Below are 23298 nucleotides of genomic sequence, written 5' to 3'. Positions count from 1 at the left end.
CTATACCCAAAACCTTCTCCCGCCGCTGCAGAGACTAAAACGTGACCTAGCCAGCTGGAAAACCCTCCCACTCATCACTGGGCAAAGCAGCCCTCTTCAAGATGATGTCGCTGCCCCGTTTCCTCTACACGTTACAGAATACTTTGGACCCTGTCCCAGCACAGTATTTCAGAGAGATCGAAGGTCTCCAGAGAGATCTGTTGTGGGACGGGAAACCCAGCATAGCATTGACCAAGCTCACACTAAATTGGTACAACGGTGGGATTAGCCTCCCCGATATTAAACAATATTATTGGGAAGTCCAACTAGCAGCCATCAACCAGGGCACCTATGGTCAAACTGATACATGGTATGCTATGGATAAATGGATCCTACCGGGCAGGAATTACAATAGGGCACTCTATTCCAAACCCAAAAGGTACCCCTTGACTGGACCGACTGATCACTCGGTCTGCGTCTGGCACGCCGCAAATAAAACTCTGGGCTGGGAGCAAAAGCGGACTCTAGCAACCCCGTTGTGGGACTCAGAACTACTGGGCAACCTATGGAAATCAAAGGGTTTTGCTAAATGGGACCTCATAGGGATCTCCCAGGTCAGAGACATGTGGGAAAGGGGTGAAGTGAAATCTTTTGCTTCCTAGCAGCAACACCACCAAATGGCCGCCACGGAATACTTTCGTTACACGCAAATCCGACACGCACGGACTTCCCAATTCCCAGACGGCTCCTCCCCTCCAGAACCCTCTCCGTTGGAAGATAGATTATTGGACGGACACCAGCCTGAGAAAGCTATTTCATTGACTTATAAAATGCGAATCAACAACCGGGCATACCCCCTTGGGCCGCTATGTGCGAAATGGACAAGAGATGGAATCGAGTTGGATGACGAGGAACGGCAAGAAGCGGTGTCCTAACCAAGAGTAGTAGAAATTTCGGCCAGACTTCGATTAGTTCAACTCAAAATCCTCCATAGAGTGTACATCACAGTGCCCAGTCTGATACGCATGGGCAGGGCGGACAGTGGACAATGTGGCCAGGAAGGAACATTACTCCAAATCCTTTGGGCGTGCGAATATATACAGGCATACTGGCGAAATATCCACACAGTACTAAGCAAAGTGCTTTCTGTTGTCATTCATCCCGAAGCACGTGGATGCCTCCTAAACATAGGGGAACCCACGGACCTAAATAGCCACCACACACAGTGGGTCACACTAGGGCTTATGCTGGCAAAGAGGAACATTGCGCAACTGTGGGGGGCGGTGCAGTCACCAGGAGTGGAGGCTTGGAAGGAAGACCTTGACTGGTGTATGTATAGGGAAAAGACAGTTTATACTGCCCGAGGATGCCCCAGGAAGTGGTCTAAAATGTGGGACCCCTGGAACTCCTACCGTGGCCATATCTGCAATCCTCCATTTAACATTGACGCAGATGATCCCTCTACCCCATAGTCTACTCTCATGACGTTCTGGCATAAAAGGTGTCAATGTTTATTCCTCTGAGTATGATGTAAGTGATTCCTCTGTATTAGATGTCAGATGTCAATGAAGGTTTAATAAAAAGATTTACAAAAAAAAAAGAAATGAGTGAATCAATCTTAATTTTGGTTTATTAATCACACCCACTGTTTGCAGCCTAACAGACTGTTGTCGTCCACAGTGTCAAACAGAGAGGACAAATCAAAAGGTCTTTCACAGGCTATCTGCCTGATGCTACCCACGATATTGAATAAAATTGTTTCAGTGCCATGACTTAGACAACCCATATTCAGATTTTGCCAGTGGACACATGGAGTCCTTCAAGTGGGCTTTGTTCTTCGGCAGTAGATTAAATACCCATGTTGATCATCAGGCTCATCTGATCATGGTCCACGTTTTGAATCTAGGGGAACAATGCGCAGGTACTGGCCTGTCTGGAAGGAAATGTGGGTATGGCAGCAGCCAGCTTTCAGATTTGGAATATCTATCCACTGGCCCAAACTTACCTCTGACAAGACCTAGATCAGTTTCTGGAGACAGTAAGGACATATGGTGTTGAAACTTTAATAGTACCAAATAGAAGTGTGGCCAACACCACTCAGCTATAAAAGTTCCAACTTTGTGTGACCCATTTATTCAGAGACCAAGCTGTGACATCTCTAATTGGCTCAACCACGGACTAGAGAAACACCCTTTACATAGGGTTGTCCAAAAGTCTTTGGCCCCAAATACAAGTGGTTCAGAGTGCTTTGACTCACACTTTTTGGGAAAGTGCATGTATCTGGGAGCTAATACATATGGGGTAATAAATGTTTGGTGAATCTATTTCTATCAAGATTACACAAAGATTCTTCCTAATGCTTAATCTTCCCGACGCCCCAAGCGCCTTGACACCCTCGGGTAATTGTGCGCTTTACAAATACTGGATTTCATTTCAGTTTCTTTATTTGCTTATCTGTACAATAATCTAGGTTCTCATAGACAGCTCTGCAAAGCAGTCTTTAGCTATTCTCACTCAGCACTTAGATATACCGAGGCTTAATACTCCATAAGAGTAAACTTACATCATTTAGCATTGTCTCTCATCATGCAATGTTTTGCATGCTCTAACCAAAGACATTTGAATACCTCACTTCTCTTGGTCAAATCTGTAGTTGACTTATGCCTTTAGCTGATGCTAGTATTTGCTAGTTTATGTTAAGCTCTTCCTAGAGCTGGAAAATTGTTGAGTGATTATTGTTCGCGACTTACGTGAAGGTCTTGCGAGAAAATATTTTGGGCACTGCCTCATCAAGAAAAAAAAGCACCCATGCAAGCAGCTCAGTGAAGGCAGTGTCTCTTGTCGCTCATACTCTTAATGCTGATGATCTACAAAGATTTATGAGCAAAATAGGCCTATGGCAAGGAAACTGAAAGAAAAGCAGATTATGCCTACTCTAAGATAAAATAAGCCTTCTAGGCTAGCCGATAAAACAAATTGTTGCATTTCAGAAAAAAACTAATAGCTTCCAGGGCCATAACTACCATTAACAATATTGACGGAGATGCAACTGAATCTAATGACTTTCTTAATGAACAAGATACTTAACTTTGGTAATGCTTTTTGTGGTGGGCACTCTAACCCGAGATAATTCACCTTCAGAAAATCCCTAGCGCCAGATTGGATCTGGAAGATTTTTCAGCAAAGCTCTTGCATGCCATCAGTTGGCACTGTGAAGCTCCGCATAGACTTAGCTCCACGCCAAAGTGACAGCTAGAGCTGCAACGAGGCACCATCCAAGCACTGACAGTTTCTTTCTGGAGTCCATCCGCGCCCTTGTACATGGAGCACAAAAACAAATTACTTGTGCCAGTGTGAAGATCTCTAATTTGGTATATTTTTAGATGGAAAAGAGTCCATTCCACAATATAGCGATCCCCCATAATTATGCGATAAAGACTGCAGCTACACAATCGCATATTTCCAGTGGCCGTGGCTATACCATTTTCAAGTATGTTACTGCTAAACTTAGGCCCTCTCACGATGGTATTTACCTACAAGGACATTTGGATGCCTTTCATGGATTACTTGTGATGATCTCAATCTGGTCTCTTGCTATTTTTACTGATGTATTTACATTTCATTTTAAATTGGAAAAAATAAAAACACTGTTCGATCATATGATGTGCAGAACATACCTTTCAAATAGCTCTGGACAAAAATAAAACAATGTGCCTCAAGCCAAATCTAAGAAGCCTGGTCTTTGGAACAAACCCTAGAATTCCACAAAATTTCTTTTTACAGTGGTTCAACTGAACTGAATGTAAATCGAACAAAAATGGAAAAAAATAAAAGGTACTCTTTGCTACAGTAAGTTGAAGAAAGCATTAGTTACCTCAACAATGTCAGAGTTGGTTCTGCTTTCGTGTGGCTCGTTGTACTCAGTGTACTTAAGAAGAACTTTATCCATGTCTGTGCTAGCATACTGGAACAGTTTGTTGGAGCTGTTGAAGATTATCAGAGCAATTTCGCAGTCGCAGAGAACGCTTAGTTCATAGGCTTTCTTCATTAACCCAAACTTCCTCTTAGTGAAGGTGACCTACGAAAAAAAAGACATTAGGTTTTTACCATCCAGGTTCTGGGGAAACATGGCAGTTTTATTCTAAAGATGTTTTTGCCCTTTGTGTTTAAACTATTAACCTCACTGAAATGTTGATTTGATCATTATGAAGTCAGATTCACCAACTCATATGACGCACAAGTCAAGGAGGAAGTGTTAGCACACAATTAATGGCATGGCAGACCCCATATGCTGCTATATATCATGGCCAGTCAAAAAATTCACTAACTCAACTTGACTCAAATTAAATGTAAGATGTTTAACTTAAGAGCCCATAGGTCACGGTTTCCATTTAAGCATGCTATTTGCCCAACATCTACATACAAGCCTTAATCTTGCAAAACTGAAAGTAGTTCTAAAAAGGAAAAGTGTCAGTAAAGCTGGATCCTTGAGAACATGTTTGGAGACATGCCCTTGACAGGCTGTGTAAAATCAATTTAATGAGAGGTTTTCTTTCTGGCCATCAATTAATAATTTTTCCTGTGTTGGTCAACATGAACTACTCATTTCCACATCGATTTATTTGCAATTAAATTGGCACAAATTATTAAGTTAATAAGGCACTTTTTTAAAGAACATACTTGTTACACAAGAATTATTTTTGCAAAGTTTGTGTGAGATTCCCTATACCAACAAACCATTAAAACGCTTGTCACGATTTTACAGGGAGGCTTAAGAAGTATAAATTAAGTTTAAGCTTATGTTTTTTTTTAATTTTATTTTTTAACATGCTCTCCTTTAGTTCTTCAGTAATTCACAATTGGAGCGGATCCTCCTTGGGTTGATGAATGCAGTGCATTTTCACTCACTACGACGGACATATGACTTGCGGGGTCTTCCCGAGGAGGTAAGGGACCTAATAAACCTTGCTCATTACTTGCTGAGTACAAGTTAAGTACATAACACATTTTCTCAACTACTGCTTGGCTTTATGTTTCCATCTATAAACTGCTTCCTTTAGTTTAAACAGCATGGTTACAGAGACTGGTGGCTCCAAAACACACTTGGCACTTAGCACCTTTTATCCTGCCCAAAACTTGCTTGGCACCAACTTATAATAGTGCAAACACAAGTTTAAACCTCAGCACGCAAAAAACACAAGCGGACATTGACAACAACTGGCGTGTCCAAACTAACTGTGATTTTTGGTTTATGTCATATATTGCCCTATCCCCCTGACCGCTAGGATTGTGCAATAAATCCTACAGCTGAAGTGTCATTAAAAATAAGGGAATCTTTGCCAACTACTGCAAGCAACAGTAGGCAGTTTAAGTACCAAATAATGAAACTGCAGAGTACTATCAATTTGTTCACAACCTGGGGAAAAATTCAACAATACTATAATGGCTATAGTGTGGTAGCCAAAGGCATAAGATGGCCCCCACCCTCCCTCACAAACTGCCTAACAAGACCAATGACACATGAGCGTGATAACAAGAAATTACAAACACAGACGGGGACATGGGAATAACTAAAGTTACAGACTGTAGCTTAGCAGTAAACACTGCTGCAGCATATGTGATGCCTAACACAGGCTAACCATCTTGAGAAACTGCAAGTCACATTTGCATTCATCACAATTCAATGGTACACATTCTACTAACTTCTGAATGATGAGAGCACGTGCCAAAATCACATCCTGGGAATATAGCTTTCATTCAGATCTCAGCAACAGTCAGTTGACAGACTGAACTACGTTAACTGATAGCTTAAGATTCAGAATTATTAACCATCATTGGAGACAACACTCTGTCATGGTGTTTTTTTGGTTGCAAACTTTTCTGCATGCCAGGCCATATGTCACCGACTCACAGCAAAGCAATAAGTGGGGCTACTAATCAATCAATGTACCGTTTCAGCAGTAATATCTTCGGGAATCATACACATAATTTGCAATATAATTATGACATGTATTATCTCGGACTTCTGTTCAGCTGTCACGGAGACAAGTCAAGTTCAACAACACATGTTCATATTATAAAGAAAAGTACAACTTTCTTCTATTATAACCTAATCACTTCAATTGCAGTGGCAAAATAAAAAAATATATACCTCGCTACCTCGATAGTCTCATTACTGAGTCGCAGAAAGCTTTTCTATCGGGTTCATCCATGCACAAATGCAGGGACGAAGACAAAGCAGAAACAGCTAGAAGCATCTTATTGCATAAATCTATAATACAAGCTTCATCCTTAAATGGTAGTTTTTTTTACCGTAGCCGAAAAAGTCGAGTGGGCAGAGCTAAGGGCACCCAAAGAAAAGGGGAGCAGATCCCACATTAGAGACACATTCTCTCATAATCACCGCATTGGTAGGAATGGGAAGGACTAAATCTTGCCTCAATAACATCAACTCAATTAATTTCAAACTATCCATATGTCAGAACTCCAGCATCCAATTGATCATACTGCTTCAGTGGAAACAAACCATGCAACTCAATCTCCTACAACGCTCTTCATCAAGAATAAAATCACCAAACACATTCAACAAAGGAACCTCCGCTCTAAAGGGGCACCTCGCCTCAAAATCCCAAGATACAAGAAAAAACCATGGGTGGCACATCCTTCTCTGTTCAAGCAGCCAAACTATGGAACTCTTTACCCCCCAACATAAGATCCATGGACAGCCACCTTAACTTCAGTAAACTACTCAAGAATTGGCTCTTCCCCACATAAGCACCATACGCAAACAGAAATTTACAGCATATCCCTCTGTATATAAGCCTTTATTTTCACTATATGTACCTATCTTTGTGTATTGCTTTGTATAGACATGTAGAATAATTATGTTACAAAAAAAATAAAGTACAATAACACTTGAAAAGCAGAGTTTATCTGGTGCATCTTTGGTCTACATGTACTTGTTTCCATTGTGCATCTATGTACCTTCCATGTACATGGAGCTGTGTGTGTTACTTATCTCCTGAAAAAGCATATCCAATGCAATTTCTCATCCTGTACCTCTATCAATATCTTTAATCTACATATACTTACCTCCTTTATGCATCTATATACTTTCAATGTACTTATGGTTCTATATATTTATCCCTTTCTTCTAATTTAGCATTTCCAATGCACTACTCTATTTCTCACCCTATTCATTAATATATCCTCTACATCCACTCTCATTTATCCCAAACCCCATACCACTACTTTGATCCCCAAAATAACCCTTTCAAGACTCTCCCCTACTCTACCCCTCCTTGCATCATCTGACACCTCTTACTATACCGATCCCCCAAAACAAACCTTTCTAAACTCTTCCCTCTGACTCTTCGCCTCCACAACCCTTTTTGTCTCATCCAAAAGCCTCCTCTTACTGCTACGACCTCCCAAAAAAAACAAAATCTAAATCCTTCACTCTATCCCTCCACTATCCTTTTCAATCAAAATAACAGACTAACATGTTCACTTCTCAATTTTCATATTCCACTATACTAATTCACCACTAATCCTTTATGGTTTCCAGAGTAGCATGCTACTCGCAAATAAAGAGCTTCAACACCCCATCAGGGTTACAAGCAATATATAAATGCAAACCTTTTTCCCTTTTCTACCCCCACCCCCCCCAACCCTTCTCATTCCAAATAACTGACGTACATATCCACCACTCAAATTACTTTCATATTTCACTATACTAATTCAACACTAATCCTTATGGGTTCCAGAGTAGCGTGCCACTCGCCAAAAAAGCGCGTCAAACCCCATCAGGGGTAGCAAGCGTCATGTAAATACAAACATCTTTCCCTCTTCTATCCGGCCGCCTACCCTTCTCCATCCAAATGACTGAATAACATATCCCCACTCAAATTACTTCATATTTCACCATACTAATTCACCACTAATCCTTTATGGGTTTCCAGAATCGCGTGCTTATCGCCAAAAAAAGCGCTTCAACACCCCATCAGGGGTAGCCAGCACTATATAAATGCAAACCTTTTTTCCTCTTCTATCCTTCTGCTATCCTTCTGAATCCAAATAACTGACTAACCCATCCACCACTTAAATTACTTTCATATTTCACTATACTAATTCAACACTAATCCTTTATAGGTACCGGAGTAGCGTGCTACTCGCTGAAAAAACGCTTTGACGCCTCGTCAGGGCCAGTAAGCGCATATAAATGCAATTACAATACAATGTAGGCACTCCACTAGCAGTAGCTGCCTGTCAATCATTCGCCAAAGTCATGAGCCTCATCCTTAAATGCATCCATAGAAGAGTTCTAAAATATCACATCCTTAAATTCGCTCTTGATTTATCCAATACTCTATAACTCACATTCTTCAGACACATTGCACATTATGAAGAAGCAAAGGATTCTTTGCCCCAAAAAATATCACCTACACTGCGCTGTATGTTCATAGGTCTTGGAGTGTGAGATGCAGAAGACAATGCTTGGAATGGGTGACTGGCATCTGTTAGGAAAGGGTAGTATAGTTCTATTTTCATAACATCACTAGTAGATATATAAAAGGCTGTCTCCCATAGGGCACAGTCTTGAAAGGCTACATACAAAAATGAAATCTATATACAACTTTGCTAAGAAATGTCTCGCTAAGAAATACATTTGCAGGTCGTTGACCTGAGAAAATGGGTGTGGAAGTAAGGTTCGGAAAGAGAACTGTATAGTCTTTTCTTAGTGTTAATATTCTCACAGAAGAGTGGCCCTTCGTCAGTACTCCTTTGGAAGAATGGCCTACAGCAGGACCAGGAAGAGTACAAAATTATCTTGTTGTAAATTCCGCTGCAGTGTTCAATGAAAATACTGGTCCTCCTCACATTCAGGCGTATCTTCGATGTTCTACAGCAGAAGACATGGGCAGAGATGTGGGCCAATGGAATTCCAACACGTGCAATCCACACAGTGTAGAGCATGCAAGAGACTCAAAAGGAGAACCTTGCCAGTCACAGTCCATGCCTACCACTGCAACAACGGTGCTCTGTTCCATTTAGCACATGCAGTAAGGCCTGCCCTTAACTGCACTCAGCTAGCACAGCAAGGCTCATGCTTGGAGCTCAGTGCAGAATGCAGGCACTAGACGACCGACAAATTGAAAGGTACACTATAAACAGCGTAGAAGCATGCATAGGTGATAAAAACAGTGGCGCCTTTGAAATCAAGAAGAGAGCATTAATGTCCGAAAACACAACTCTCTGCCACCGTGGTGGCCCAATGGCTCCATCCCCACCTACAAGACCTGGTGCATCCCGATCAATGCGGCTTCATGCCCGCCCGGGGAACCCGACATTGTATATGCCGGCTTCACCTCGCCCTTGCACATCGTCATCTGCTCACCCCGTATCTCGCATTGCTTTTCCTAGACTTTGAAAAAGCATTTGATACGGTGGATTGGGGTTATCTGGTGGACGTGCTGGAGAGGATGGGCTTTGGCCTCTCCTTCCGATGCCTCATTCGGGTCCTCTATTCTACCCACAAGGTGAGGGTCCTCATTAACAGCGTTGTTTCGGAGGCATTCCCTGTCCGGAGGGGCACCCGCCAGGGCTGCCTGCTCTCGCCGCTCCTATTTGCACCAGCAATGGAACCCCTGGCCTCCCTCATCCGCCAGGATCCTCTCATTCGCGGCTGGGCTTGGGACCCGCACCAGATTGACAAAATTGCCCTGTACGCCGATGATGTCCTCCTCTTCCTGGCAGACCCGGAGAGCTAGGGACCACGATGTCTGGGTGCCCTTTCGGCCTTCGAAGGGGTCTCTGGCCTCAGGCTCAATCCGGCTAAGCCCACCCTAGTTCCCTTGCACTCTTCTCGGGCGTGCTTCGATTGGCAAATGACCACCCCCCTGCGGAGGCAATCTTTCAAATATCTGGGGGTGTGGGTGGCCCTCCTCCCGGAACTCGAGTGGGCCTTGAATATCTCGCCCCTGGTCACTAAAGCCAAGGCGGACCTCAGAAGATGGCAGACCCTTCCCCTTAATCCCCTCGGAAGGAGTGCCCTCTTTAAAATGATGGTCCTCCCCCGCTTACTATACATCCTGCAAAATGTGACCATTCATCTCCCGAGTAGTTGGTTTCGGGAGCTGGATGGAGTCCTCATCCGATTCTTATGGGGTGGAGGGAGAACGAGTGTGTCTCTAGCGCATTGCCGCATACCCCCCTACGATGGAGGAAAGGGGGTGACTAATCTCCACCTCTACTATTTGGCTACGAGGTTGATTGTGATCCACGACTGGTTCACGGGCGGCTGGTCTGACCCGGCGTACCGAGTGGAGCTCCGGATGACAGACTTTGCACGACTCCAGGCGTACCTGTATGGGAGCCCAGTTCCCCGGGATCTCCTCCCTGTCACTAGAACGGTGCTTAGGGTATGGCGTACCGCTTTACGGTATGTTAAATGGGATCGGAAACTCACGAGGCATACGCCTCTGTGGAGTGGGGCATGGCTAGAAGAGGTCTTGTCCCTCCAACACTTCCGTAAATGGGACCACATCGGGATCTTGCAGCTCGGGGATGTTTGGGTGGGGGACCATGTCAGATTGTTTGCAGACCTACAACACCGCCACTCCCTCCATTTCTCCCAATTCTACAAATATTTGCAGTTGAGGCACGCTCTCCAAGTTCATATCCCGGCCCCCACCTCCCTTCCTGAATTTAGCCCCCTGGAGGCCCAAGTGATGATGTGGAACCTGGGCAGAGGGGGGGGGGGTGTCCCGGATTTACCGCTCCTTGGTGAATAATGGCCCAGCGTCCTTAGACTCGCTCCGCGCCCGGTGAGAGGGGTGGTTGGGCCCCCTAGAAGACGCAGACTGGAAGGACGCCCTTATGGCACCTAAGAACCCGACGACCTCCTCCAAGCTGCGTCTAGTTCAATTCTACTACCTTCACACGGCTTACCTCACTCCTGCGCGAATGTTCAGCGCTCGCTTGCGGTCCTCCCCAGCATGCCCACGCTGCACCCACTCACCTGCCGATTTCTATCACATGGTGAGGCAATGCCCCGCTCTTGCCCTGTTCTGGGCAGGGGTAGAGCGTGAACTCACGCAAGCTCTTGGGTGGGAGGTCCCCCACGACCCGCTGCGTCCGATCCTGGGAGTGTTCGACGGCCTTGATGGATCTAGGGCCGATAAGCGTCTTTTGGGCACGGCTGTGGCGGTGGCAAAGAGTGATATCGCTGCGCTTTGGTCCCAGGCCAAGCCGCCCACCATGAGGGCCAGTGTGAAGGTCCAACTGGTAGTGTATGTACTGAGCAATGGGTGTGGGCAGGGTTTCATCCACAAGTGTTTTTGAGCCAATTGTGTCTCGCTTATTACAAAGTACTTGTATAATGTGTATGTGTGCTACCAATATGTTTTTTATCCAGAAAAATTCAATAAACTTGATTATCAAACAAAAATGTCCGAAAACATAAGTCAGTCGCATCTCGGGACTAACTTAATATCAATGTGCTGCAACAATCCTTAAATATTGCAGAAATAAAATGCATTCACCACAACATCTGGAGGGTAATAATTAAGTTTGCGGCGCTGTAGATAGCAGTGAGTGAGTCTTTATAGATGTTGTTCTACAGAAGTAAAATTGAATAGGCGAAAACTTGTAATGCAGAGGTAGCTAGAAGTGTGGGTTCACAAAAGTCGCTCATCGCAATTGTGGAAGTAAGGCTCCAAATGTTAAAGATTAATCTTGAACCATGAAATCCAGAAAGACACTAGTTTTCTTCTCAAGAGAAACTATAGCCACAACCGCATAGTCTCCAGGACATCTCCAACTTCGCTTTTCCATCTATAATATTCTATAGGGAGCATTTCATTGGGGAGAGTTCAGAGGTACTCCGGAGCAAACCAACCAAGCACAGAGGGTTAAGAGACTATCAAACAAGGCTCTTCATTGTGCCAGGTCCGAGGGATCCTGGACACAAAGGAAGTTGGAGTGTATGTGGAAGGGGTGGTCTATTATTCTCTTTGAGTAACATTCATCCTCGAATCTTGCAATTGCTATTGTCACAACTGAAAAGACGGTCACAACTGAAAAGACGGTCACAATTGCAAAGTGCGACTTTAAAATGTGAACCGCTATTTGCGACAAGTATTTCCGGCGTGCATACACTCCAATGCTTGTGATCCTTTTTGTAAAAAACAATGTTTATAAAGATTTAAACAATTCAAAGCATACAAAAAACTACGAAGGACACACCATCTGCACCTTGGAACTGGGACTTATTTACTAGTAGGCATCACCCGTGGGTGCAGCTACTCCACCCCAAAACCTACCAATGCTCCTACCACGATGAGTCTGTGTCGAGGAGGCGAGGGTACAGGGGGCTCAAACGCCCCACCTGATCTCAAGAGTACAGGGTGTGAGACCTAATGGAGGTTCTCCAAAACTCAAACTACACCAAGGGTCTCTGAAAACAGCCTCCCCCCTTCGGCCAAATAAAACCCCAATATCTGAAATCACAAACCTGCAACGGACTGGAACGTGATACGGGACAAGTGCCAATTGCTCTGCAGTAAGAGCGAACTGAACACTGGGTGCATTTCACTATACCACGGTATGCAATTTATGTGTATTGAGATTTTTTATTGCATACTCCCAATAATCAATTGCCTATTGATGCCTAAATACCGAATCTTGTAGGTGCCTAAGACAATATTGTTCAAGGATGGTTTTAAGACTGTAGCTTTACTAAAAAGGACACCTGCGACAATGAATAAGGCTCTGATCATCAGCTTGGCTTTCAGGTGGCGCCAGCAGAACTTCCTTAAAGAAGGTGATTCTGCAACAAAAGGCTAATTGACATGTACAGAGCAGACAGTAGTGGCAATCATTTGACCCAGAATACCCTACTAGTGTAAACGGATGTGCAATTGACAGCCAGTACACACTTTGGTTGTGTACAGATCGGGTCTGGTTCACCTGCTGCAGAAATGTTCTCGCATTAAAGGAACGCTGAAACGATTCACCCCATAGCTTCCCTTTGGCTCAATTGTTGGTCTCGGCAGCTAAGAGCACATGGTGACTGCGCATGGACTGGATTGGAGCAGCATGGAGATAACAGAGGACACTCACCTCCACGCTGTGTGTATAATATAAAAGCGGTTTTGCTAGTTCTCCGATAGCACACAGACTTTCCCTATAGGCTGCACTGTTTCCTTTGGAAAAATAAAGGGTTTAAGAGGGTAATAGGGCTGTGCTCTAAAACAGAGTTTGGAGCACGCTAGTCTTCTGTGCCCAAAGCCTTGAACAGACCACTCACAACATATATTAATGGACTGCAATATTGCCGTGCAAGAATGTAATAGTGAATAACTACAAGATGACTCAATTCTGAAAAGGGAATATCTTAAAAAAGAAAAAGCAGACAGCATAATCCAATGTATTAAAAATGGTGCAAATCTCCAATAGGTAAGAATAAATTCATAATGACTAGAGTGTGCATGAATTCAATTACTATTGGCTTTGTCTAGCAGGACAGTGGTGCGCGTGTTCAGTCTCCACACAGGGGAGGGGTTAGGCAGAAACGGTATACAGGCTGTGCACATGCATTTGTAGTACCAACTTGACAAAGTTTAGTTATGAATCCGCTCAAAAAGCAGTTTACAGACAGACCAGAGAGACATACCAGCTTTCCTGGAAGAATGAGTCAACTACCTGAGATAATTACATTGAACAGTAACTGGCTTTATATAGGGATTACTATACAAGCCAATAGCAACACTTCCAATCTAAAAGTCAAATTGTTATGTTAAGCAGATTTGTAGAGCACACTATAACCCAGCAGGGTATCTTGGTACTTAGCAGGTGAGAGTTTAGGCATACCTAGAGCCTAGTGGGACTACTCAAAAAGCCAGGTCTTCATCTTTTTGCGTAATTCCATAAATGAGGAGCAGGCTCTTGCGTGTAGCGTCAAGTTGCGTCATGCTTTTGAAGGGATGTAGAAGGCTCTACCACTGGATATGGCTTTCCATATGCATGGGATTTGAACAAAGAGGAGTCCTAATGAGTGGAGAGGTTTGGAAGGTTTGTGAAAACCGATAAGACTGATGAGGTATGCTGGACCAGTGTTGTGTAGTGCCTTGAACTTGTGAGTGAGGAATTGAAATTGTGCTCTTTGAGAATGGGGAGCCTGTGGAGCTCCTTCAGGGATGGTGTAATGCAAGTGCGACATGGGAGGTCGAGAGTGACTCTGGCCGCCAAGTTCTGAATTGCCAGCAGCCTTCTGGTGAGTTTTTTTACAGATCCAGCCATAGAGGGTGTTCCTGTAATCCATATTAATGACAATGACGTGCATGATGGTTTTCAGAGTAATGACTGGAACCAATTTGAAAATCATCTCTCAGTATCTTCAGGATATAGAAGCATGAAGCGGTGACGGCAGGGACTTGGGCAGTCATGTTGAGTATGCTGTCCAAGGTTCTTTGCATGAGTGGTGGGTGTCATGCCTAGCTCTGGTGGCCATCAGGTGGAGTCGCATAGTGATGTGCTTTTCCCAAAGATCACATTTTCGGTCTCATCAGTGTTCAGCTTTAGACAGTTGGTCTTCATCCAGTGGCTGATTTCAGTCAAACAGGCACTGAACTTGATCCGGGTACCAGGAGTCTAGTCTTTGAGGGAGAAAAGGAACTGTGTGTCGACGGCATAGGAGAAGACATTGATATCGTGAGAGAGGATGATGCTGGCTAGAGGGATCACGTAGGCACTGAACAGGGTTGGGCTCATAGAGGATCCTTGCGGAACTCCGAAGAGGTGGTCATGGATGTCGAAGATGTACTACAGTATCAGGCTGAATGACTGGGTCCTTCCAGTCAGGAAGGAGCAGATCCATCAGAGCGTGTGTCCATCAATTATGATGTAGTGTAAGTGTTGGATGAAGATGGGGTGGGAGTCTGTCAAATACTGCGGAGAGGTCCAGGAGGATGAGTGCTGCCGTGTCTCCTCTGTCCAGAGCCATGCAGATGTCATCCATGATAGCAATGAGGGCAGTTTCCATTCTATAGTTGGGTCGGTGAGGTGTCTGCTGAGTATTTTCTTTAAGACCTTGGTCGGGAATGGTAGCAGGGAAATCGGCTTGTAGTTGGCAAACATGGAAGATTCTGCAGAGGGTTTCTTCTGCAATGGGAGGACAATTGCGTGTTTCCAAGCATCTGGGAAAGTCGCAGATTAGGTTGAGGCATTCGAAATGAGTGGGAGCCTGGCAATGATGGGTTGCAGTCCTCTGGAGTAGGCATTGGGGGTGAGGGGTTGGTCAGTGGTCCAATGGGGCCTCTGAGTGGATAGGATTCATGGTGGCAGCAGTTTCTTCTGGGGTGACAAAAGGCCATGTGGTTAGCATTGGTCCTTTGGATAAGATCGGGAGGCGTTTGACGACATCTACCGGGTCTGGTTGCGAGCTGAATTTGCTGGGTAATGGCAGTTATTACGTTGCTGAAGAATTGAGAGAGATTGCTGCAGAGCTCCAGCGAGGGAGTGACCAAGTTGGCTGAGGAGCTGAAACTTTTCACAATGGCGAAGATTTCTTGATTCTGTTGGAGCTGGCATCGATGCGGTCCGTCAGAACGACATATTTGGTGGTCTGGATTATTTAGTGGTAGCATCTCAGGACTGATCTAATGTGCTTCTGTCTGCACTGTCCTGGCTGATTCTCCATGTGCACTCCAGTTGTTTGCAGCATCATTTCATCAGTCCAAATCCCTTCGTGTACAAACTGAAATGGGGTCTGGATCGGTGTTCCAGTCCTGATCAGTGATACTGTTCCTGTTTTGATGGGCTGGTCTGGTGATGGTGCATGTGCATTGGACCAGGATGGGGATGTTGAACTTGACGAGGATGTTGTCTGTCCAGGAAACTGGTGTTGACTCGGATGTTGTCAAAATTGGTAAAAATAGGGCCCAGGATGGGTCCTGTGTCTTGGATAGGTCCCTTTACTCTTTGGGTGACTCCTGGGATTCCAAGGTCCTCAAGGAGTGTTTTTGAGTTGGGGTTGGTGTGGTCTTTCAGGTGGAAGTTCAGGTCTGCGAGTAGGATGTAATTGCTAGCATCAGAGGCAAGTGGTGCGACAAAGTGGGTGTGGATGTTGTGAAGTTAATGACAAGTCATGGTGGGCTGCAGACAACTGTGCCGCTTAGGGTGATGCTGGCTGTGACCGGGAGCTTGAATGACAGGTGGTCCATGTTGGAGGACGAATATGCTACTTACCAGTATGCATCTGTTCTTGGCATGTAGGGCTGCTGACATTCATATCTGTGTACAGATCGCCGCCTAGTGTTGGGTCCGGATGATTGCACATTGTTGTCCTGGAAGAGTCTTCGAAGTATCACGAGATAGGTGGCTCCTCCCCTGGACTACAGTGCGCATGGGCATCCTCTCCATCCTCAGATTGTTTTTCGCCATTGTGGCAGTGATGGAGTAGATACAATAAGTGATGACCATGCTATACAGTAATTCTGAGTGCTGCAGCTGCTACAGGCGCCGGGGAGGAGGGTGGGCGATATGAATGTCAGCAGCCCTACATGCCAAGAACAGATGCATACTGGTAAGTAGCATATTCGGTTCGAGGCATGTGGGCTGCTGAATTCATATCTGTGCATAGAATATATAGCAGTCCCTCGATTAGCGGCGGCTGCCCGTGCCAGCTGCAGCAGTCTGAAAAAGAGTCTTGAGAACAGCCTGTCCTACAGCTGCCTGCTGTTTTGAGTGTACATCTACACAGTAGTGTTTGGTAAATGTATGTATAGTGGACCATGTGGCTGCTCTACATATTGCTTCTAACGGAATGTTTCCCAGGAAAGCCATGGAAGCCCCTAACTTTCGTGTTGAGTGGGCTCTCGGAGGCATAGTTAACGTGCGTTTAGCTTTTTCATAACAAATTTGAATACATTTAACTATCCATCTGGCTATCCCTGCTTTGGAAATGGCGTTGCCCTTATGTTGTGGAGAAAAGGCAACGAATAGTTGTTTTGTTTTCCTAAAATCCTTGGTCCTGTCTATATAGTACATGAGTGTATGGAGCATTCTCTCTGCGACAGTTTCCAGATTTGGAAAGAAAACAGGCAGTTCAATAGTTTGATTCATGTGGAACTGTGATATTACTTTAGGCATGAAGGTGGGGTTGGTACGTAGTACAACTCTGTTTGCATGAACCTGTATGAATGGCTCTTGAATGGTCAGTGCCTGGAGTTCACTAACTCGTCTCAGCGAAGTGATTGCCACCAGGAAGGCTACTTTCCAGGTGAGGAATTGAATCTCACATGAACGTAGAGGTTCAAAAGGTGGACCCATCAATCTGGTGAGGACCACATTTAGGTTCCACACCGGCGCCGGTGGGTGCCGTGGAGGAATTACTCGTTTAAGTCCCTCCAAGAATGCTTTGATGGCAGGCACTCTGAATAATGAGAGGTGTTGCCTGTTTTGAAGATAGGCTGCTATTGCGGTGAGATGTATGCGTATGGAACTGTATGCTAGACTGCATTGGTATAAGTGCAGCAGGTAACAGATGATATTCTGAGTAGATGCATCTAGCGGGTTGATGTCATTGTGTTGACAGTAGATGACAAACCTTTTCCATTTCGCCGCATAGCAAGCTCTGGTGGTGGGTCTCCTGGCCTCTTTGATGATGTTCATACATTCTGGAGGCAGGTTTAAGTATCCAAACTAAGACTTCAGGAGCCAGATCGCCAGGTGCAGCTGTTGCGGATCTGGGTGCTGAACTGCGCCATGGTTCTGCGTTAAAAGTTTGGGCGTTAGTCGCAGCGTTTGATGTGGCACCACGGAACGTTCTAGAAACGTGGTGTACCATGGTTGGCGTGCCCACGTTGGAGCAACCAGGATGAGTGTCATTGAGTGTTGCCTCAGTTTGCGTGCCACTAGCGGTATTAATGGCGCTGGGGGAAAAGCGTACGCAAATCTGCCTGACCAGTTCATCCATATCGCATTGCCCTGCGACTGTGGATGTGGGAACCTGGCGGCAAAGCTTTGGCATTTTGCGTTTTCCCTTGTGGCGAATAGGTCTATTTCTGGATGAACCCACTTTCGGAAGAAAGGTTGGAGTACTGATGGATGCAGCTCCCACTCGTGCATTTGGTGGCTGTGTCTGCTGAGCAGATCTGCCATCTGGTTGTCCTTGCCCGGGAGGTGTTCCGCCATGAGGAACATGTTCCTTTGAATGGCCCACTTCCACATGCTCTGAGCCAGATGAGGCAACTGCGGAGTGTGTGTTCCTCCCTGCTTCTGAATGCAGTACATGGCAGTCATGTTGTCCGTCCGGATCAACACGACTTTGTTGCACAAGTGTACTTTGAACGCCTTCATGGCTAGGAAGATTGCCATCAGTTCCAGAATGTTGATGTGCATCTTTTTCTGCTGTGTCGTCCATAGTCCCTGCACTGTATAATTGAGTACATGAGCTCCTCATCCCTGAAGAGACGCGTCCGCCGTCAGTATTATTTGTGGAACAGGCTCTTGGAACGGTCGGCCCTTGCAAAGGTTTTGTGGATTCCACCAATGCAGAGAGTTGTATGCCCGACCGCTCACCAACACTAGGTCTTTTAACTGTCCTTGAGCCTGATTCCATTGACGTGCTAAGCACTCTTGAAGCGGGCGCATATGTAGTCTCGCGTGCGGGACTATGAAGATGCAGGAGGCCATCATGCCTATCAACTGCATGAACACTCGCGCTGGAAGGGAGTGTTGAGGTCTGAACTTTGCTATAAGCAGTTATATGCTGTTGATTCTCACTAAGGTTGGCTGAGCTTTGGCTGCCAGAGTGTCTATGGTCGCGCCTAGGTACTGTTGTACGTGGGCTGGTTGAAGGTGTGATTTGGGATAATTTAGTGAGAATCCCAGACTGTGAAGAAGGTGAATGGTGTGGGACATGTGGCTGCCGCATTGCTGGGCTGACTTTGCCTGAGCAAGCCAGTCGTCCAGGTAAGGGAAGACGTGAATATGTCGTCTTCGCAAGTGAGCAGCCACCGTCGCTAGGCACTTGGTAAAGACCCTGGGAGCTGTTGTTACTCCGAAAGGGAGTACCTTGAACTGATAATGTTGATTTTGAATAGTGAACCTGAGATATTTTCTGTGGGATGGGTGTATGGGAACGTAGAAATATGCATCCTTTAAATCTAGTGTTGCTAGGAAGTCTCCCTGACTGAGTAACGGCAGAACCTGCTGGAGGGTGATCATATGAAAATGTTCCGACAGAATGTACATGTTGAGAGGTCTTAGGTCCAGTATAGGCCTGAGAGAGCCGTCCTTTTTGGGGATTAAGCAGTACAGAGAGTACACCCCTAAACCGTGCTGTTGGATAGGCACGGGCTCTATGGCTCCTTTTTGCAGCATACTCAGTACTTCCTGCTGCAATAATGTCAAGTGCTCTACGGACATAGGACGTCGTCTTGGTGGTATGTTGGGTGGAATGGATGTTAATTCAAGACAATAACCGTACTGGACAATGTCTAAGACCCACCTGTCTGTGGTGATGGAACTCCAGACTGGCAGGAACTGTTGTAATCTCCCCCCGACCGGTGTTATGTGGACGGGGGGCAGTGACAAGATGTCACTGTTTGTTATTGGCAGAGGATCTGGTATTGTAGTTTCCTTTGCCTCTGCCCTTGGTGCTGGAGCCACGTTATCCACCCCTATTGTTTTTATTATAAGGACTTTGGGACCCTCCTTTATTGTACTGCTGCTGGGAGCCCTGACCTCTAGCTGCTCCTGAACTTCTGGGGAGACGAAAGGAGCCACTACGAAACTGCTGGGATTGTAGAGCCCCCATAGATTTAGCAGTCTCAGTGTCTTTTTTAATCTTTGAGTGTGGTGTCAACTTCAGGGCCAAATAAGAAGTCTGGGTTGACTGGCTGATGCAAGATATTTGTTTGAATGTCTGGTTTAAAGCCCGATATTCTTAACCATGCAGGTCTCCGTAACATCACACTAGTGTTGATGGCCCTGGCTGCTGTGTCTGCTGCATCCAGTGCGCATTTGAAGGACGCATTGGTAACGAGTTGCCCCTCTCTAATGAGGAGCTCCGCCCCCTCCTTGTACTCATCTGGTAGGTGTTGTATTAGGGGTTCCAGGGTATCGTAGTGGGACCTGTTGTACCTGGCTAGAAGTGCCTGGGTGTTGGCAATGCGCCAGATGTTTGATGCTTGAGCTGCCACCCGTTTCCCAGAGTTTTCGAACACCTTGGACTCTTTGTCCGGAGGAGGAGCATCACCAGTAGGTTGAGAGTTCGCTCTTTTGCGGGCGTTAGAAACAACCAGGGAGTCCAATGGCAATTGACCCTTAATGTACGTAGGGTCTCCTGGGGCTGGTCTATACTTTTTCTCAATCCTGGGGTTTAACACTTGTGTTCTTGTTGGCTCCTTAAAGATGTCCTTAGCATGTTTAAGAACGCCTTTTAGCATTGGTAGTGTCTTAACCGTTTTTTCTGATGTGGAGAACGTGTCCACTAAGAAATCCTCTTCAACAGAGTCTGAATGAAGTTCAACCCCGTGATTGGTAGCCGCCCGTTCAATGAGGGCGTTAAAAGCAGCAGTGTCCTCAGCAGGGGATGGTTTTATATTGTAGATAGGGGTGTCAGGAGCATTGTGGATGTCACCTGGGTCATTTGGGTCTCACCATGATTGATCCTGGTCCTGTGGTTCATCCTGGTCATGATGTGGAGGATAAGTGGTATCCTCATAATAGGTGTCACCTGCATCCGTCTCCGAAGGTGTTGGAGAAATATCAAGTGTGTGGTGGGTAGAAGTTTGATAAGGTTCCACAGGCAGTGGAGTGGAGCCGGAATCCATTTTCTTCTTGAGCGGGATTTTATAGGACTCCAAAGTGTTCACCGGGACAATTATTTTTACACACCGGGTGGACGTCGATGTGGGGATATTTGGCGTGACATAGAGGACATCTCTTGAAGGGAGTCCTCGATTCCATGTTCGATCGTCGATTGAAGTTCGGTCCGAACTCGATCCGATGAGGTGAAAGAAGAAAGTTATCGATACCGAACGCGAACGATACCGACGAAGTCTAAATATAGTTTTCCTAACTTGAGCTAAGATAAGCACATCCAAACCCAATGGCGGAAAAAAACAATCTGAGGATGGAGAGGATGCCCATGCGCACTGTAGTCCAGGGGAGGAGCCACCTATCTCATGATACTTCGAAGACTCTTCCAGGACAACAATGTGCAATCATCCGGACCCAACACTAGGCGGCGATCTATGCACAGATATGAATTCAGCAGCCCACATGCCTCGAACTAACATGTTTGTGGTGCAGCTGATGGCGATTAGCCTCCTTGCTTGTAAAGTCGGTCATGCCTGAAAACTTTGTAGCCAGGGGGGATGACTTTGGAGATGTCAGGTGGGGATGCAGGGTTCAGTGAGGTTTACATGAAGAAAAAATGTCAGGTCCCCTGTCATGCAGCAGGTTTCAGATTGTGTTTGGCGAGTGAGCGGGAGTTAAGGAGCAAGCATGCGAGTGTGGATTGTTGGTAGGATGGTTGCCGTACTGTGTGAGTGTAGAGTGGGGTGTTGGATTCTGTCAGTGTGGCGTTGGGTGCAAGTGCATGAAAATTTGCAGGAAGCACAGAAGAATGCCCCGCTCGGTGTTGTGTGGCAAGGCAGCAGCTGGTGGAGTCTAACAGTTCATTTTGACGCTTGACGGGTTTTAAACACAAGAAATATTGGAAAATTGGTAATGACTGCCTAATGCTAAAAATGAATCATGTTTGGCAGTAGTTCTTATCTGCCAGTTTGTTTCTTCGTAAATTTCTAATTTTGAAACCTCCCATTTTAAAAATGTCGTTTTCAAAAGCAAACCGATGGAAATTTAGCAAATATGATTTATATTCCCATTAAGTTTCTTCAAGCAGTGAGTGAAGTTGAAGCAACAACCTTTTGCATGTCGGCCTACTACATAAATTACTATTCTACTTAATATTTCAATGCACAGGGGGAAGAGGCTTGCAGCCGCGGAATATGGCCACTCGCTGATAGAGCTTCGCTAGCGTTCAGCAACTAAACCCACTATCCGGCATTATCCGAGGGCAATCCGTGGTGATTTTCGGGGCTCTGTCACGCGGAAACACGGCGGCAGGCTGAGCGAAACTGAGACGGCCGCCACTAAGCATTTCTGCACGTAAAACAGCGATCTACACCATTCCCCCCGACGCAGTAAAAATGGCGCCTTTCAGGCCCTGAGACGGCGGGGACTACAGCCTTGGGACTGCAGCCACGGACGGGGGCTCAGACGCGCAACAAAATCATGGTGAGAAGCAGAAGCAGCATAGCCAGTGGTGGGAGGCAGCACGCCCGGTGCAGCTAGTGGAGGCAGCGGGGCTGAGCCTTGGGCCAGGTGAGGCGCCCTTCATCTGGCAGCCGGTGAGTGTGGGCCGGACGCGGCATGGCCGCAAGCAAGACTCGGCGCGCTAAATGAGGTGGGGCAGCAAGGCCCGCCACAGTGTAAACGCCCACCAGGGTGATCATCCGGACCATCGGTGGGGCTGAGGGCCCGAGTGTGTGCACTGATTGGGGCCCAGAAGAAAGAGGAGTCCCTACAAATCAGTCAACGTGCAAATGAAATAGAACAGATAGAGCGGGGTGCCGGTATAGCCTCTTCGGCTGACCTCCGTCACAGACTGACACTCAAACAGAGGGCACATCGAGCAGTAGCTGAGGGGGAGGCATGGGCATACACGCTTGCCACACAACACCAGCTGTATGATGTTGGGGATAAGTCCCTAAAGTTGCTTGCTTGGCTCGAGCAGCGCGACAGGGAGCGCTCCTGGGTGGCTGAGGTGATGGACGTGTCGGGGTCCCCAGTATCCAACAGTTTGGAAATAGCGGAGGCGTTCGTGTCTCATTTCGAAAGGATATATTCCCTGGTGTGCACCAGGACTGAAGGCGACTGCGCTGAATTCCTGCAGGATTATACGCTGCCCAAGTTGTTCCAGGAACAGAGTGACTGCCTGGACACGGATCTCACGGGGGAGGAAATTGGGAAGGCCTTAACTCGCTCCAGTCCGGAAAAGAGTCTGGACCCAACAGACTTCCGGTAGAGATTTACAAGAGGCAGGCGAACGTCATTGTCAACCCCCTTCTTCAGATGTATTCAGAGGCGCGGGAGGTGGGGAGGCTGCTTTGGAATGGTGGGACTCCTAGAATAGCGCTCCACAAGCTTACAAGAGGGGAATATGACGGGGGCCTGGTGCTCCCGGATGTCAGATTATATTACTGGGCCTCGCAGCTCTAGGTAGTTAATGACTGGGTATATACA

The 23298-nt window shown here is 46.1% G+C and overlaps 1 protein-coding gene across 10 annotated transcripts in view; it reads right to left on the bottom strand.

Annotated features, from left to right (window-relative positions):
• MEF2A (myocyte enhancer factor 2A) overlaps nucleotides 1-23298 on the bottom strand; it is a 707982-nt gene that overhangs the window by 512499 nt on the left and 172185 nt on the right. For all 10 annotated transcript variants that reach the window (XM_085644526.1, XM_085644528.1, XM_085644525.1 and 7 more), the window contains exon 3: nucleotides 3854-4057. In XM_085644526.1, coding sequence (XP_085500652.1) covers nucleotides 3854-4057 — 204 coding nt within the window. The remainder of the gene's footprint in view (nucleotides 1-3853; nucleotides 4058-23298) is intronic.

Source organism: Triturus cristatus, chromosome 3_1 (assembly GCF_964204655.1).
Source record: "Triturus cristatus chromosome 3_1, aTriCri1.1, whole genome shotgun sequence".
In the NCBI taxonomy this organism is placed as follows: domain Eukaryota; kingdom Metazoa; phylum Chordata; class Amphibia; order Caudata; family Salamandridae; genus Triturus; species Triturus cristatus.
Note: the sequence above shows the minus strand (reverse complement) of the source record. Positions and strands in the feature narration are given on the sequence as shown.